The 16,102-nt window shown below is 37.7% G+C and overlaps 2 protein-coding genes and 1 long non-coding RNA gene across 6 annotated transcripts in view; 1 reads left to right on the forward strand and 2 right to left on the reverse strand.

Moving 5' to 3' along the window:
- The window catches only part of LOC120359002, a 17,768-nt gene continuing 1,666 nt past the window's right edge, over window positions 1–16,102 (reverse strand). The window contains exons 2-3 of the long non-coding RNA XR_005575907.1: window positions 1,046–1,099; window positions 1–425 (exon numbers count right to left, since the gene is read on the reverse strand). This is a non-coding gene — a long non-coding RNA (uncharacterized LOC120359002). The remainder of the gene's footprint in view (window positions 426–1,045; window positions 1,100–16,102) is intronic.
- LOC105200255 (60S ribosomal protein L9) lies at window positions 5,344–7,238 on the reverse strand. 2 transcript variants are annotated; one of them, XM_011167725.3, is made up of 4 exons: window positions 7,085–7,238; window positions 6,177–6,315; window positions 5,622–5,949; window positions 5,344–5,532 (listed from the first exon to the last, which is right to left on the reverse strand). In XM_011167725.3, the coding sequence occupies exons 2-4, from the start codon at window positions 6,312–6,314 to the stop codon at window positions 5,426–5,428; spliced, it is 573 nt and encodes a 190-aa protein (XP_011166027.1). In that variant the 5' UTR covers window position 6,315; window positions 7,085–7,238; the 3' UTR covers window positions 5,344–5,425. The 2 variants fall into 2 exon arrangements, with proteins under 2 accessions (XP_011166027.1, XP_039311081.1); XM_039455147.1 differs by lacking the exon at window positions 7,085–7,238 and having other exon boundaries at window positions 6,177–6,351.
- The window catches only part of LOC105200253 (carboxyl-terminal PDZ ligand of neuronal nitric oxide synthase protein), a 21,764-nt gene continuing 13,707 nt past the window's right edge, over window positions 8,046–16,102 (forward strand). The window contains exons 1-5 of one of the 3 annotated variants that reach the window (XM_026136759.2): window positions 8,046–8,316; window positions 8,870–9,272; window positions 12,238–12,385; window positions 15,629–15,700; window positions 15,808–15,897. In XM_026136759.2, the coding sequence (XP_025992544.2) occupies window positions 12,278–12,385; window positions 15,629–15,700; window positions 15,808–15,897 (270 nt within the window). In that variant the 5' untranslated portion in view covers window positions 8,046–8,316; window positions 8,870–9,272; window positions 12,238–12,277. Of the gene's footprint in view, window positions 9,273–12,237; window positions 12,386–15,628; window positions 15,701–15,807; window positions 15,898–16,102 lie in introns of all 3 variants that reach the window. The other 2 variants (XM_039455144.1, XM_026136758.2) reach the window with 2 other exon arrangements.

Consider the following 16,102-nt stretch of genomic DNA (forward strand, 5'->3'; position numbering starts at 1 on the left):
AATGTAAATATATAATGCTTTTTAAAATTAACTTTTAAGTTAATTTAATTTTAACGCAACTTTTAACATAACCAAATTAACGTTATCCAGTTAAAAAAAATTATTAAATTAACTCTGATAACTTTATTCTAATCCAAATTGAATATTTCATGCATTTCGCAGTTAAAATTTTGACGTTTATATATTTATTTCATTTTATGTATCCCCGCTTGCGTATAACCATTGTATACATATAATGAATCAAAGTTCACATCCCGTCGAAATACTTAGCCGAAAAAATATATTGTATACATACACATAATTGCTACTACAAACACAATTTTTTGTAAAATACAAAGTTCATTTGCACACAAAAACGCTGACAGCGAACCTTGGTAAATACAGCCTTTCTCTACACTTTTCCTTTACTTCCCTCTCTTTCTGTTCTATAAAGAAATTGCAGGTAATATAAAGAAAATAAAACAGGAAATTTTCAATTTACATAGATTTTATATACAAATTATACTGCAGATTTATAATGGTATTTTATATGATCATATTGCAAACACGTTGGAGTTGAAAAGACGTGATAATGCACGTGAAAATAAATAGAAATAATTACATCGAAAAAACTATTGGTCTCAACTAATTATCACAGTCGCTCTTTTAAAAAAAAGACGTTTACACAAGAATGCATTAACGCAGTTTATTTGAATTAAATCAAGTTATACGAGTATAGCTAGAATGTATAATTGCCTAATACATATACATGCAAACGCTAGAAAAATTATTTGTGATTATCCTTTGAATAAAAAACAGTTAAAACACTTGAGAAAATTCTAATTATTTATTAAATTGAATTTTCCTATAAAAGAATTCAACTTGTGATTTTCAACCTTCTAGGGCAAAATAAAAATTTTCTCAATCCGTTTTTTATTAAAATGATACACTTGCGCGTATATGTATTTATGCAATTTATTGTAAAAATAAATTGTTATAATCAATCGACTAATATTGATACTAAAAAAGAATTAATAAGAAAAATTTATAATAGAAATTGACTTACCGAATCCTTTTTGGGTCATCAGGTCTCAATGTTTTTTCTTGCGTCTCGTCGATCCTGTTTACGTAAAGAAAAGAACAAAGTTGAAAGATCAAAATCAAGATATATTAGAACACTTACAAACCAAAGGTAATCTTATCTACATGCAATAGTCCAAAGGTAAGGCTTGAATGTACAATGTGCGATAACAATAAATTATTCTTATATAACTTCTCGATGTTTATCGCATTAAAAAAAATGCGATTATCATAACTGAATTAATTACAATATAAGTTTCATAATAGGAATTTTATAATTTCATATCAATCATATCGCTTAAAAGTGCAATTTTCGTAGCAAACGTTTTACGTTTTGATTTAATGAATAATAATTTTTTTCTTATAATTCATATATTTGTTACTCATTAATAATATACACATTTTTTTATTATAATATTCATTCGCATATATCATAAATAAAATATTATTTTATTTATATTATATTATTAAATATTATTTTGTCTAATTTCATCTTAATTAAACAATTTTTTTCTTTTTTTAATTAATTAGACAATCTAATCGTACTGCAGTTTCTCGAAGTATTTTGCCTCACTGCTTCGCCGTGTGCAATCTTGTGCAATTTATTTCAATTGTACACAGAAAAAAAAATTAGCATCAGATCAATAATTCATTGTTTCATATTATAAGAAAGAATATAAAATCTTCTTGGAAGAATTTATAAACTTAAATAGACATAATTTGCTTACATCAAGAAAATTTTTCTCTTCATGCAAGCAAATCATATCTGTTTAAGATTATAAATTTTTCCAAGAAAATTTATATTCTTACTTATATATGAAATAAGGAATTGTTGATTTGATATTAATTTTTTTTCTGTGTAGTAAGATATTACATCTTACAGTCGGTCTAATGTGTTTTGTTTTTACATCACTATTATCTGTGCAGCGGTCCGTTCCTTTCCACGCCTTCGGCGCTTTGGCATACTTCGGCATCCGTTCTCTTGTTATAAATTACCGTTGTACATACTGTAGTAAAATGCTATATTTACTTCCCTTCCTAATGAACTATTTGTTAACAGTTGACTCTTCGTTTGATTTTAATTTATCTTTTTATTGGCCTCTTATTAATTTAATTTATTGCTTTATTTATTCATTTTGAGATATACATTCCATTTTAATCAACGCACTTCAAATCATCTTTGTGAAGAATCAAAATATATTTGCAATCGGTCCACACACATGTGAAATAGGATCACTATTATGTGATTCCATCTAATTTGCAATTACAGAATCGCAATTCGTTGCAATAGGCATTTCTTTGTGTACATATCGCACAATTATAATTTTATTTTCTCAATTCGATATTTTCGTAATATAATGTGCGAACCTTTTGGAAAATACGCACAGCACAATTGCTAAGATAAAATAAATAATTTCCATTCAAAGTTGTTTTCATTGCGATCTATCATCCGATTACTCCCCAATACTAGTCACGCTAAGTTCTGCAGTGCTAAGGACAGAGAAATCCCCAGCTATATGCAATAAAAAAAAAAACAAATTTCAACTTACTTAGGGAAATTCTAAATGAGCGAGTAACTTGCAACATTTCACTTAAATCTAAGGAGGATTTCGAGATAGCAATTAACAATTTTAACATTCTTGTGCACAATGTAGCGTAGGAATCGACTCCAGAAAAACACGACACGTCAAAGACAATGCTCTATATAGACAATACCACCACCATTAAAACTAAAATCGAAGGAAAAATTTAGAAAAATATGATAAATAACTAGATCGCCTCAGGATAAAGCCAAATTTAACAAGGCAGTCAGACAATTAAAGAATTTAATAAGCAGAGAAAAAGACAAAGCGCGAGAAGAATATCTCTGTAATCTTACTCTTACCGAAGATACTGACTACTCGCTTTGGAAAGCTACGAGAAAAATTTAAAAAACCCACAGCAGAAAATTCCACCTATACGTCAGAGCAATGGAAAATGGGATAAAAGTAGCATAAGAAAAAATCAAAGTTTTCTCCGATCACGTAACAAAAGACTTCGAATCTTTTTCTCAAGAAATACTTTCCCAGGAAGAACCTGAAATATATGGCTTTCTTGATGCACCGCTGCAAATGGAGTTACCTATTGCAAAAACACTTAAAGAAGTCAAAAGTGTAATATACAAGGAGCTAAACATCAAAAAAACGCTAGGATTCGACTTAATTAATGGAACGCTATTGAAGAAACTGTCAATTAAAGCTATAAAATTATTAACGATTATTTACAATGTCATCCTTAGACTAAGTCATTTTCCAGTCATTTGGAAAGTGGCACAAATAATTTGAATAGCCAAACTAGGTAAAGAACTAGAAGAACTTACTTTGCACACACCCATTAGTCTATTACCTATCCTGTCTAAAATTTTCAAAAAGCTGTTACTAAAAAGAATCAAGCCAATCCTGAAAAGTAAAAAAACTCATACCAGAGTATCAGTTTGGCTTCCGTGAGCATCATGCCACAGTGGAACAAGTACACAGAGTTGTACGAGAAATTAATAAAGCATTAGAAGAGAAGAAATGCTGTTCGGCAGTATTCTTGAATATAACGCAAGCTTTTAATAAAGTATAACATCCAGAGCTTTGGAAGATTAAAAAAAAACCTACCGCACAATTTGTATCCAATACTTGAACCATATTTGACTGACGGACACTTTTTAGTAAGCTATCAGGGCAAATATTCGGATTTGAGGCCTATCAAGTCTGGAACGCCACAGGGGAGTGTCCTCGGTCCACTGCTCTTTCTTTTATTTACTTCAGACTTACCAACAGCTCAGCAAACTATTATAAGCATCTTTGCAGACGATACAACTATGCTAACCTCGTACACAAGAACCCGAAAATAGCATCGAAAAATCTACAAAAACATCATTGATATGCATATGTGGTTTAATACCTGGCGTATCCAGGCTAACGAGTAAAAATCTGTTCACGTAACTTTTACAGTCATCCGATCAAGATTTACATTAAATAAAGTATCCTCCGATCCAATTAAACAAGGAAATTCCACAAGCTGAATCAGCTAAATATTTAGGCATCCACTTAGATCGTAGATTGACGTGGAAAATCCACATGAAAAAACAGATAGATAAACTAAGAAAGATGTATTGACTTCTGCGACGCAAATCTCAACCATCATTGAGTGACAAAGTACTGCTATATAAATCAATCATTATGCCAGTGCGGACATATGGAATCCAACTGTGCGGATCAACTTCCATTTCTAACATAGAAATATTAGAAAGATTTCTCATATTCAATCAAAGATACTTCGAATAATGACGAACGCACCATGATTCGTTACTAACGAAATTTTACGCCGAGACCTGAAGATCGTCTCCGTCAAATACACAATCAAAATTTATGCTGTGAAGTACGCACCTTATAGATTAAGCTCTCATCCCAACCAACTTGTGTCCAAGCTCTTCATGGAAAAGTCAAACAAACGGAGATTAAAAAGATTTAAAGCATTAGATTCTGCTAGTAGATTTGAAAAACACCCCTAATAATGAAAACTATTGGGTTGTCGGAAAGTCATGACGCATTTTTACACACATGTATATAATATAAAATATGAAAATGCGTCATGACTTTTCCGACAACCCAATATATAGTTCAGTAGCTCAGTATAACCAATCTCACTCTTAAGAATTTTATTGGTAAAGGCATATTCCAATGAATTTATGTCAGCGTGTTCGTTAAATTTTATTATAAATTTTACTTATTGTCATGCAATGACAGATTGTAAATACGGTAGGAGATAATAAAAAAAAAATAAAAAGATTTTTCATGTGCGCTTCTTCGTCAAAGTTGATGTTCCTCATATGGAATGAAATAATACATTGATATAATAAAATAAATATTCGTTTCAAACCGATTATCATTATCACAATAAGAAGTATGACCTCTGATCCGAACCTCGCGTCTTTATCAAACTGTACTAATGTGCTCTTACAATTAGTATCGCACAATGAAGAACATTCCCAGCAGTTCAATTAACAAAGGTTTTCTACACCTGCAGAAAAGTGAATACTGAATAATCAACATCTTGTTTATTAATAAGAAATTAATAAACAAACAAAATCTTCGAGCAATTTACATTGCACTTTCACTAAAACAGCTAAATATATAAATTTTCATACAATAATGAAATGCATAAAAATAATAATGAAATACGTGCAGTACGCTTAATCAAAGTTATTTTTTTTACATGCCTAATCCAAAGGTACCAAAATAACGTTAGTAGAAATAATTAAAAACATATACATTTATTTCAATATCGGGTGAATAAAAGTGTATAAATTCTATTATTCAGTCATACATTGAAGAATTTATTCATCATCTTGTACAACTGTTGTTTTTTCGGACACATAAAGTCCATCCAAAAATTTACGAATATCTTTATTTTTTACCGTGGTAGACTGTTGAATAAGGGCAGCTAAAAAATAAAATGGTATATTTATTAACATTACCAAGTTCACTTACTTGTGTGTTGAAAGACTATGAATACTTGTATAAAGCATTTACCTGACCGAGATACATCCTCTAAGGAGTTTCCTTCTATAATAAGTTCATCCTTCTGTTTACCCGAATTGGCAACAGTCACACCTGGTGCCATTTTGACGCGACGTATGTACTTCTCGCCCAAGAAATTACGGATTTCTATAACTGTGTTGTTCTCCGTAGTCACACAGTTGATAGGAAAGTGAGCATATACAGCTCGCATTTTGTACTGATAGCCCTTCGTCACACCTTTAAGCATATTCTCAATATGCGAGCATACAGTACGAACGGCAGCTAATTCTTTTTTCGTACCGAACCATTTTTCCACTTTCAATAACCTCGGGCTGATCATCTAATATCAAACAAAAGGCAAACATACTCATAAGATATAAATATAAATGTACGCGTTGCATATTAATATGTAAATTGTAAATATTTCAGAAGTGGATTTATCATTTATGGGAAATGAAGGGGAATCCAAAATCTCATCACAACAAATACAATTTCAACAATTAGTCAAAATTATAAGATTGAAGGATAATTTTTAAAAAAATTCATATTTTGTAATATATTACTTACACGAATATCGAGTGCAAGGTGTTTGAAGGATCTTTTCAATACACCTCTCGGTCCCTTTACAGTTACCAGACGGGACTTGACTGTAACAGTCAATCCCTCTGGGATTTTAACCGTTTGATTAGTGACTATCTGCTTCATTCTGTAATATAAATAAATTTATGTATTCACATTTTGTACAATCTAAACTATCATAACAATGTAGTTAATTCTAAGGTAAGACAGTGGCGATAATTAACTGCTAGATTTTCGGCTAAAAAACAAGTATTTGTTAGATTTTTTGAAATTTCTGATAAATTATGCATCTATCAAAGAACGTGGTAAATGGAGTAAGAGAAAATAAATAATATTTTGTCTCTAAATGAAGAAGTTTAAAATCTGTGTATTATATTGTTTATAGTTTACATTTACTGTCCATTTATCTAAAGATTTATTTTTTCAACAAATGCTACTGTAAATAAGAATTATCTTACTTTTATTGCACAAAGTAGCTCGAAATTGTAATAAGAATATATATTATTGGTAATTTTATGATTTATTAAAGTATACAAATGGAACACATTCTTTACAATTGGCTTTTAGGTTAGAACAGGTTATCGTTCAAGTCACATGTTCACATTAATCAAGATAAACAAATAACACTCGCGTAATCTTCCACAAATTTACACCTTAATTTTTCATAAGTAATTTTAATTTTATATCTATATTTAAATCAAAATACATGTAATTTTTGACTACAGATGAGAGTTACTCTACTCGTTGTTACGTGCCCCGAGCTTCGCAGGAAAAAAAATATTTTGTGGCGTAAAACGTCAATGTGAAAAACACATAATATTTAATTATTGTATTCGATGTATCAACGGATTGCTGCGGATTTTATAAATACTTCTCATAGTGAAAAATTCTATTACCTTATAATCCGCCATGCAACCGGAAAAGACCGAGAAAGAGGCGTCGCTACACTCGCTACAAACGCTCGTGCAACGAATACATAGAGTGGAGCACGCCTTTCCGTTATCCTTCAATTATTTTCTTGCTGTTACGCCAGATGACGCTATAATCTTTCAGAAGAAATGTCCGATAATGCGATTGGCTAAAATTGAGAGAGATTGAAAGATTTTCTCCAAATATTTGAGTTTTAATTTTTATTACTACGGAGAATTTTTTAGGAGTATAACAATACTATAGAAGCCGGTTTCACTAACTTCTACTGATATTACTACTGAGCAAAAGAATTTAGGATATTAATCAATACAAGGGATTTTTCTTCCCTAACATTATATGATATCAAACGAATATTGTGATATTTTAGAAATATACGCATGATATCTCGATATTATACAAATATTCGTACGATATCTAGAATATTCTAGAATATTCATACGATATCTTGTGCTGTTAAGATTTGGAGAAATGTTTTTTGCCAGATTAAATTATTTAAAGCTATTTCGTTATCTAAATAATTTTATAGATAAATACTGTGACTAATGCTAATAAAGTCCATTACTGCAACATTAATATGCATGCTCGAATACAGCGTTTAACGCATTTCATGTACATATCACTGATAGAGATGATACGTACTGAAAAAAATTATGCGCCCATTATGCCCATTGCTTCGTTCGAGCACACCACTGTCGATCGGACGGTCACGTGGTCCGGCACTGTCAAGTGGAGGGAAGGGAAGATTCTCTCCGTACTCCGTTTCGCGCGCATCGGTCGTGGGTCGCGACCTCGGGCACGGCACGGCTGACGCGGCTGACGGCCTCGGCGGCGCTCGGCGACGACCGCGCGCCACCTCAGAGGCGGCGCGGTGGCGCGTACACGCGCGCGCGCGCGCGCACGCGGGCTCGCGGCACAAGTCGGCTATATACAGGCTCGCGGGCACGGCTCTCAGTGCGATGCCGGGTGCCGTTCGCGGTGGGGATGCCGCGTCGCGTACCTCGTCGTCTGTAGGGCCCTGCGCGCGTTAACGCTCCGCCGTGCCGCGCACCACCGACGACGGTGCGTGCGTCGTCGTCATCGTCACTCGCCATCGCCGCGGCTGACTCCCTCGGGGTCGAACGCGCGCCCTCGCGCTCGCGTACATTTGCAGTACGTGCGACGACGGCCACGCTACGCCGCGCGACGCGGGAGGCGCGGGGTACAGGCTTTTCTTTTTTTTTCTCTCTTCCCTTCTTTCTCTCTTTCTTGCTCTCCCTCTCTCGGGGCCTGACGGCACGACACGAGAACGTAAGGAGCGGTAGCGCGCGCGTTGTTGCGGTCTATCGACTCCTCGGGCTCGAGCGGGGATAACCGAAGTGCGCGGCACGCTGGAGGTGCCGCCGCGGACGTCGTCGTGGCTATGCCAGTATAAATATTGTTCTGTCGCTCGCGCGAGTCGCACGCCGCGCGCACAGCTTCTCTCCGCTCCCTTTCCCCTTCGCTCGCATCACTCCTCCCTCCATTTTTTTATTTTTTATTCCTTTATCCTATCTTTCTCTTCTCTCGAATTCCTCATTGTCTCGTCACTGGTCGCGCGCGCGCGGCGCCTCACGAGCGCATCGTCGCAGTGCGCTCGCGGTGCGCTTCTTCTCTCCCTTCGACGCCGAGTAACGTGAACGCGAATTCGAGTGATCGCGAGTGATAACCACTCGGTTCCCGCGACTCTTCCCACGCTAGAATGATCGGAGTAGTTATCCCGTGCAATCCCGCAGGACGCGGAACGTCCGGTGAGCCGCGGTGACCGTGCCGCTCTGTCATCTGTTTCCAAGAAAAGAGAGAGAGGGAAAAGGAGGGAGAAAGAGTGAGAGGACTGGCCTCTATCTGCCGAGCGAGTGAGCGAGCGACCGAGACTGTGTATATGTGTAGTAACGTGGTATGGCTCGTCGTCGGTGGTTCCTCACCGCCTTTATTACAGCGGAACCCGAATGCGTGCGCGAACGCGAGCGTACCCCTCTCGCCTGACCGGCCTACCCGCCGCGCCACCGTAAGGCTGCGTTCACACGTGAAATCGATTTTTGCGCGGAGACCGTCATCCGGCCATCCCTCGCCGTGAAGACGCATTACCGCGGTTAATGAACGGAACCAACGCTGGCCGATCGTCCAATCAGCTTTTAGGTAAGCGACTTCGCCGCTAAGACTTTCGACCGCGTACCTCCCCGTTCCTTTCCTTTTTTTTTTGTATTTCTTCTCATACGGCCTCCAGCGGTCGAACGAGTCCGTCGGTCGTCGGCTGCCACCGAGAAACTCGTCTTCGAATGGAGTCTTTTCGGTTCGTCGAACTCGCTCCTCTGCACCTTGCGGGGGAAGCACGTGGTATTTGCAGTGAAATTTTCTGATCTTGAACACGATTGAGATTTTACTCACGAATGAAATATGAGTACATGGTGCCTCGTTCATCACTTCGACGCTCATCGCGATGCTCTCTTAATATTCCATTCGCATCGCAAAATGTTGCTGCAATGTTTCAGCAACATTGCAGCGATGGTAAAGTGTCCGCTGCAGAAATATTGATACGTAATGTTGCAGCGACATATATAATATTGTATTAACATTACGTATCGATATTTCTGAAACATTGTAGCAATATTTTGCAGTCTGTGTCACATGAGATATCCTATCTTAATATAATAATTAAGATTATATTAATTTTCAGCATGTTGAATAGAATCTGCCAAACTTCACATGTGCACAATAATCTCATTTTGTGCTAAGTTGCTCGAAAAACGCGTTCGCAATTTGTACAATTGTACGAATTTTACAATAAGTAATTTTATAAATAGATAAAAATTTTTTAAATCTCATTATATGTAACGTACATTTTGCTTAAAGGAATAACAAATATAATTAAATTGTAAAATATAATAGCAACGTAGTAAAAAGTTGCTGCGGGAATTCGAAGTATCCAGTCCGCCGCGAAGGGAAAAATGTAACGCAAGCACCTAGCCTTCTCAGCCGCGATGCTTTCTTGCCTACCGATTCGTGACTCTAGTACCTAACATATAAATCACGATGCTAAACTTTATTTGCAATTTTCTCAGAAATTACGACCCATTCACGCTAATCTTTTTACACTTTTAGTACACTTGATCCCCCGCTTTTGAATGAGTTACGACTCATCTGATTTAACATTTCGCAGTTGTTGCCATCTTCTTGTAAGATCTCGGATCGCGACGCCGCACCGTTTACGAAGCTCCCGCATTGTAAACAGACGATCCTGACAATCTCTTTGTATACGTATGCGCCGCACGTGCACCGCTGCGTATTTCTTGTGCAGCCGTTTCCTACGTCCGCAAAGTGCGCGCGTAGGATTTTCTTTGTCTGCCGCGTCGTGCCGCGCCGGTGTGAACGCCGCTTAGCTCAGGTGCGCGTGCACAAAGGGGCATCTCCTCCTATGATGCATCTCGCGGCGCGGCGGCGGAAACGGCAGCGCGACTCCCTTTCAGTATCACGAACCGCGAGCGTTCTCTGGATTTCTGAAATGCGGCCTGTGCGACTCTCGCGTGCTCCAAAAGAATTTCTCTTCCAAAAAAAAGAGAAAGAGCTCGCCAAGGGCACCTGCGCTGCATGAAAGTGTCGAGGAATATATGTGTTTTAATGGGGCGAGAAATAATTTTATATATGTTTTAGGAGATATCGCGTAATTCTTATTCAACGATAACTCTTATCCTGCGATCGCGCGCGTATTACGAAACGAAAATTTCGATTTAGTAGAGTCGTTCGTCTAACGTAGGAAAATATTATTCTTATACTAAGAAAACCAATTACTCAATTTTTAGTTTTTTTTTCTTTCAAGAAACGGTTGTCGTTTCAAGGAATATTTTCTTGATAATGATCTTAAAATACATTCATCACATTTACCTGAAACAAGTGATATTTACTTAAAATAAACTTCTGTGCTCATACACGAAAATATAGTTTAATTAAATATCACTTATCTCAAATATTTCATAAATTTATCGCAAGCAAATTTATTCAAAATGTACTCTGAATCCTTTTAATTTAATTTAATCATTTTAATCAAGAATATTATGTTAAAAAAGAAAAATTTAATTTGATTATTATTCTGATTTTTTTCGATGTAATCTTATATTTTTCGAAAAAATATTAGTTCTTTTTTTATATATAATGAATTTTTCTAAAAATTGTGTGATAAATATAAATATATAATATTGATATTTTTTCGAAAAATATTATAAGATTACCTCGAAAAAAATCAGAATAATAATCAAATTAAATTTTTCTTTTTTAAGATAATTATCAAGAAAATATTCTTCGTTAAAGATAGCCGTTACTTATTAGAAGAAAAAGAGAAAATTGAATTATTGCTTTTCTTGAGAGAATTTTTCTGTGTATACGCATTATATCGATTTTTTTTCTTTTTCCAATATCGCGAATTTTATAGATTATTCGATGCATGAAAATTATCGAATTTCCTATCAGTTTTGTATAAATAAAAGTACATTACGCTCAAGTGCATTCTATACGAGTATTACTCTTGCTTATCTATGCAGAATTTTTTTTAACGGAAATGTAGAGAACAGTATTTTTTAAGAATTTACGAAATTTCCGAATTGGGTATTCGCGGTCTAGCACCACTGCGTTAAAACGCGTAAACTGGATCGTTATCCGTGAATTACACACGCCTACAGTAAACATACCCGCGGTGTTCCGTGAATGAAACAGCAACCATGCGCTTACGATAGGAAATCAGCGCTTACAAGTTATCGTGTACCTTTTAAGTGCATCGAAAATGACTATATATGCAGCGTAGTCACGAACGCGGTTTAGTAACACGCATGTACCACGCTCCTTGCGCCGGCTTACTTACTTATTTTCATCGCCGACTTAGAATCGCTTCCGATTAAAAAAAAAAAAAAAAGTAAAATAAAATCGACGGCTCCTTATTAAGAAATGTTCCGATTTTTAGAGAGAGAGAGAGAGAGAGAGAGAGAGAAAGAGCGTTATCCCAATTGTCGACCGTATAGAATCTCTTTGAGAGAAATTTGACAACCGTCTAACTCGCCATGGGAACATTTATCCGTGCATCAGAATGCTAATGGGACGTTTATTGTAATTGCAGGCAGGCTGGACGAGCGTAGTCGAATGCAGCTGGGCTCAGCATGCCCTCTAAGAAGCAGTACAACCTCGTACATAATGACGAGTACGACACGCGAATACCGCTGCACAGCGAGGAGGCGTTCCACCGCGGAATCGTGTTCCACGCCAAGGTAATCTAGGGTGATTTCTTATCCACTTCGGTTCCATGCGCGCACCTCCGGCTTCCATTCGTTTTTCTCAATTCCCGGCGAGTCCGTCTCGACGCTTGCCGACCTGAAGCACACCTTTCATCTTTGCGTTTCTACATCTCCGATCTCGCCCAAGCGGTTTACGCCAAAAATACGAGTTCTCGTCAAAGACATAAAAAACAAATGTTTAAGAAACATTAAGCTGGGAAGAAGCCGTTAAACGTTTTACTACTAGACTGTCGAACCATCTCGCTCAAATTTATGTGAAATTCGAGCAGTTGTGCCCAAAAGAGATATTGACCTTCCCATTGACGTAATACTATCAAATTGCTCCGTTAGACGTAACGATTATTAGACGTAATGCAAATTTCTAATTGTAAAAATTCCATCGTGCGCTTTCCATCGAGCGAGTGCATGCTTTCAGAAAATAGTAACACTAACGGTCGATAGCGTCTCACGTCAGAGGAAAATGTATGTCGACTATAAACCACGCTTCGTTCCTCTGACCGCCGGTGCGATGGGAACGAAAGCATCTGCTTTGACACGGTTGCGCTAAAGGAGAATTTTCGCGCCTTCTTAGTCCCATTTCAGTGAAATATCGCAATATTTCCGCGACGTAATGATGGGGAAAGGGACAAATTTAGTTCCCCCTGAACGCGGGGACACTTTCGCACAATATTGCGCTGGGTTACGTTACACGTCCAGTGTTTGCCGTTATCTATACACGGAATAAAAATTAGTATCAAATCTATGTTTCTTCATTTATGTTTCTTTATCTATGTTTTATCTAAATAATTTTATACACGGAATAGAAATTAGTATCGAATCAACAATTCATTGTTTCATGTATAAGCAAAAATGTAAAATCTTCTTGAAAGAATTTGGTAATCTTAAACGGACATATACATTGCTTACATAAAGAGACGAAATTTTTTCACGTTGGAAACAATGAATTGTTGATTTGATACTAATTTTTTTTCCGCGTATATAAAATTATTTAGATGAAACATAGATAAAGAAATAGCTTTATCCTATCTTTCTCTAAATTATTATAATGTACATTATTTTAGACAAAAGAAGCGTTATCTTTCTTTTTCAAATTATCATCTTTATCTTGTCTATTTACATGAAATTTATCTTATTTTTATTCAGATTTGTTGAAGATCTAAGTGCAACACTGCGTATTTCTAAAGGGAATTTGAAAAACTATACATAGAAAATAGAGAGAGGGAAACGTGCAGCTGGTATCTCATTGTCTTATCGTTTCTAGTATTATTTCTCACAATAGGCAGTAAAGACCCCGAGGCGAGCTCCTCTTGCAACGGGACTGAATCGCAAGGCGGGGACGCAAACTGCAATCCCCGATGACGGCGAACGGGTTAACGTAACACCACGAAAGACTATATTGTGGCGTTTCTCTCTAACGAAATGGATTCTAGGAAACTCCGCTCAGGATCGCGTTCCGGAATAATGATATTTTTACGTTGTGGTCGTGGTCGTGGTCGTGGTCGTGGTCGTGGTCGTCGTTGTCGTCGTCGTCGTTGTCGTCGTCGTCGTCGATGGTGCAACAATTGCGACGACAGTCGGCAATACCACCGGGTGGCTTATTTCTGGACGACGACGCCGTTCGCCGCTTTCGCGTTCTCCGTGACGTCATTGTATCGTGCACGTGTTTATTTCGGTGGCACTTCTCCTGAGAAAGGTTAAAGCTTTTGTGTGTGCGCACTGTACTCTCGCGCTCGCGCTCGTAAATCCGCACGAAAACCACTGCGATGTGGAGAATTTCCGACCTTTGATTTATGCCTCGTGCACGGCGTCGTTGACGTTTGCGCTTACGTAGGAGCCCGAATTGCGTGCCGAAAGACGTCTTTAAAGAGAACGTCTGTTTCTTAAACTTTCTCGGTTCATAGAACTCTGTACGATACTTCATTTATTTGGCAACCCGGGGAAAACCCGGGTATCTGGAAAATGAAGTTTTAAGAAAGATCGAACGAACTGAATTTCCAGGCGAATCGATGTCTCGATTATTAAGAAGGAGAGATTCAACTCCCCTTTTTTTCTCATACTTAATAACGAGAAATTTATAAGAAAAAAAATAATCCTCTCATTGAAATATTCTTAAAAAGAATTATTTTGTCCACAACTCATGATATATTATACCTAATTAAGTGATTCAGCTGAGCCTAAAATGACAAGTAAATTAAAAGACTACGAGTTAATCGTAAATGTAATTTGTCTCGTACTAGAACACCGTCTCGGCGCACACAATGCTATTCGAGAATCAGATTTTAGCGCTTAGTGGGGCTATAAATACAGATCGATATACTCCGCGGAAAGAGAGAGAGAGAGAGAGAGAGAGAGAGAAACTTTGCTATTAATATTGCATCTACGTACGAAGTAACGCGCGTATTCCTTACGGAATTGTAATGCAGGAAATAGCCCGATAGCGAAATTTATTTCAATCGAGCAGCGACGGGATAACGTCGCCGTGCGTCGCTTTCAAGCGGAGGTTTTTCCCATGCGCGACGGATCGCAACGGTACGAGCGATGAAGGAGCAGGCGTGTTAAAGCGACGCGTGATTTTTCAGCTACGGTCACTCTTCCTCAATTCTCGTTCTCGGTTATCGCGAGACATCGTCTCGGCTATCGATCGCAAATTTACAAAGAGACCGTTCTCTTCCTGCCGCAAGCGTGTGCGTGAGAGAACACCACGTGTGTGTCGAATAACCCGAACACGTGGCTAAGGCCATCGCTGTTTCAATGGGGGAATTCTAAATAGAGACCGTAGTGGCTCCTCCCGCGGTATGATTATGGCAACGTAACTGTACGTAACTGCATTTGCACTACTAATGCTAGCGAGACATTAAAGTTTGCGACCGAGACGACTTACGGAAAATTACATACACTCTGATTAAATCTCTATTAATTTGCCCTCTATTAATTGTTCCCTTCAATTCGCTGAAGAAGTTACAAATACATGCCTCGAGAGATTTCATTACGCGCCTGGTCACCCTCTTCGAGCATGTTAAGAAGTCAATCTGAATTTTTCAAAGAGAAATGTATGCATCAATGGACCGACGTTTCGCGCCGCAAATCCTCCGCGACCTATCAACATACAATAAATACAGTTTTCCCAGAGAGAAAGACGTGTATCGTTTACCCATCGCCCAGCGAATTGTTAACCGGCTGTTATCTCAACGAACCGCTACATTTCTTCCGTTTCAGTTCATCGGCTCCATGGAGGTTCCGCGACCGACTAGCCGAGTGGAGATCGTGGCGGCGATGCGAAGAATCCGCGTGAGTACGCGTAATAGCTAATTAACCCAGTTAGAGAGGCAGCGCGAGTACAGCTCTGCCTTCCGCAGATCGCTTCGTTTAACTCTCATTCACGTTTACATTCGTAGTACGAGTTTAAGGCCAAAGGGATCAAGAAAAAGAAAGTGACGCTGGAAGTCTCGGTGGATGGGCTGAAAGTGACCCTGCGGAAAAAGAAGGTAATCCCTATCGAATCCTATACGTCGTATAATACTTGCTCGTATACTTGCACGCGTACGATCGAACGAACGCGCGCGTTTTGCCTTACTATTAATCTCGAGCCATCTCGTTAACCCCTATATCCCAAGCCGGATAAGCTAATTCTCGTGCATGCACAAACTCGCAAAATGAGTCTGCTAGACTCAATGGAATATCACGTAATTT

The sequence above is a fragment of the Solenopsis invicta genome, chromosome 11, assembly GCF_016802725.1.
Source record: "Solenopsis invicta isolate M01_SB chromosome 11, UNIL_Sinv_3.0, whole genome shotgun sequence".
Taxonomy (NCBI): Eukaryota; Metazoa; Arthropoda; class Insecta; order Hymenoptera; family Formicidae; genus Solenopsis; species Solenopsis invicta.

Coding starts and splice junctions, on each gene's coding strand:
- LOC105200255 (XM_011167725.3), bottom strand. CDS start 6,314: ATGAAGCAGATAGTCACTAATCAAACGGTTAAAATCCCAGAGGGATTG. Junction 5,950..6,176: donor ACCTTGCACTCGATATTCGT/GTAAGTAATATA, acceptor GTTTGATATTAG/ATGATCAGCCCGAGGTTATT. Junction 5,533..5,621: donor AGAGGATGTATCTCGGTCAG/GTAAATGCTTTA, acceptor TTTATTTTTTAG/CTGCCCTTATTCAACAGTCT.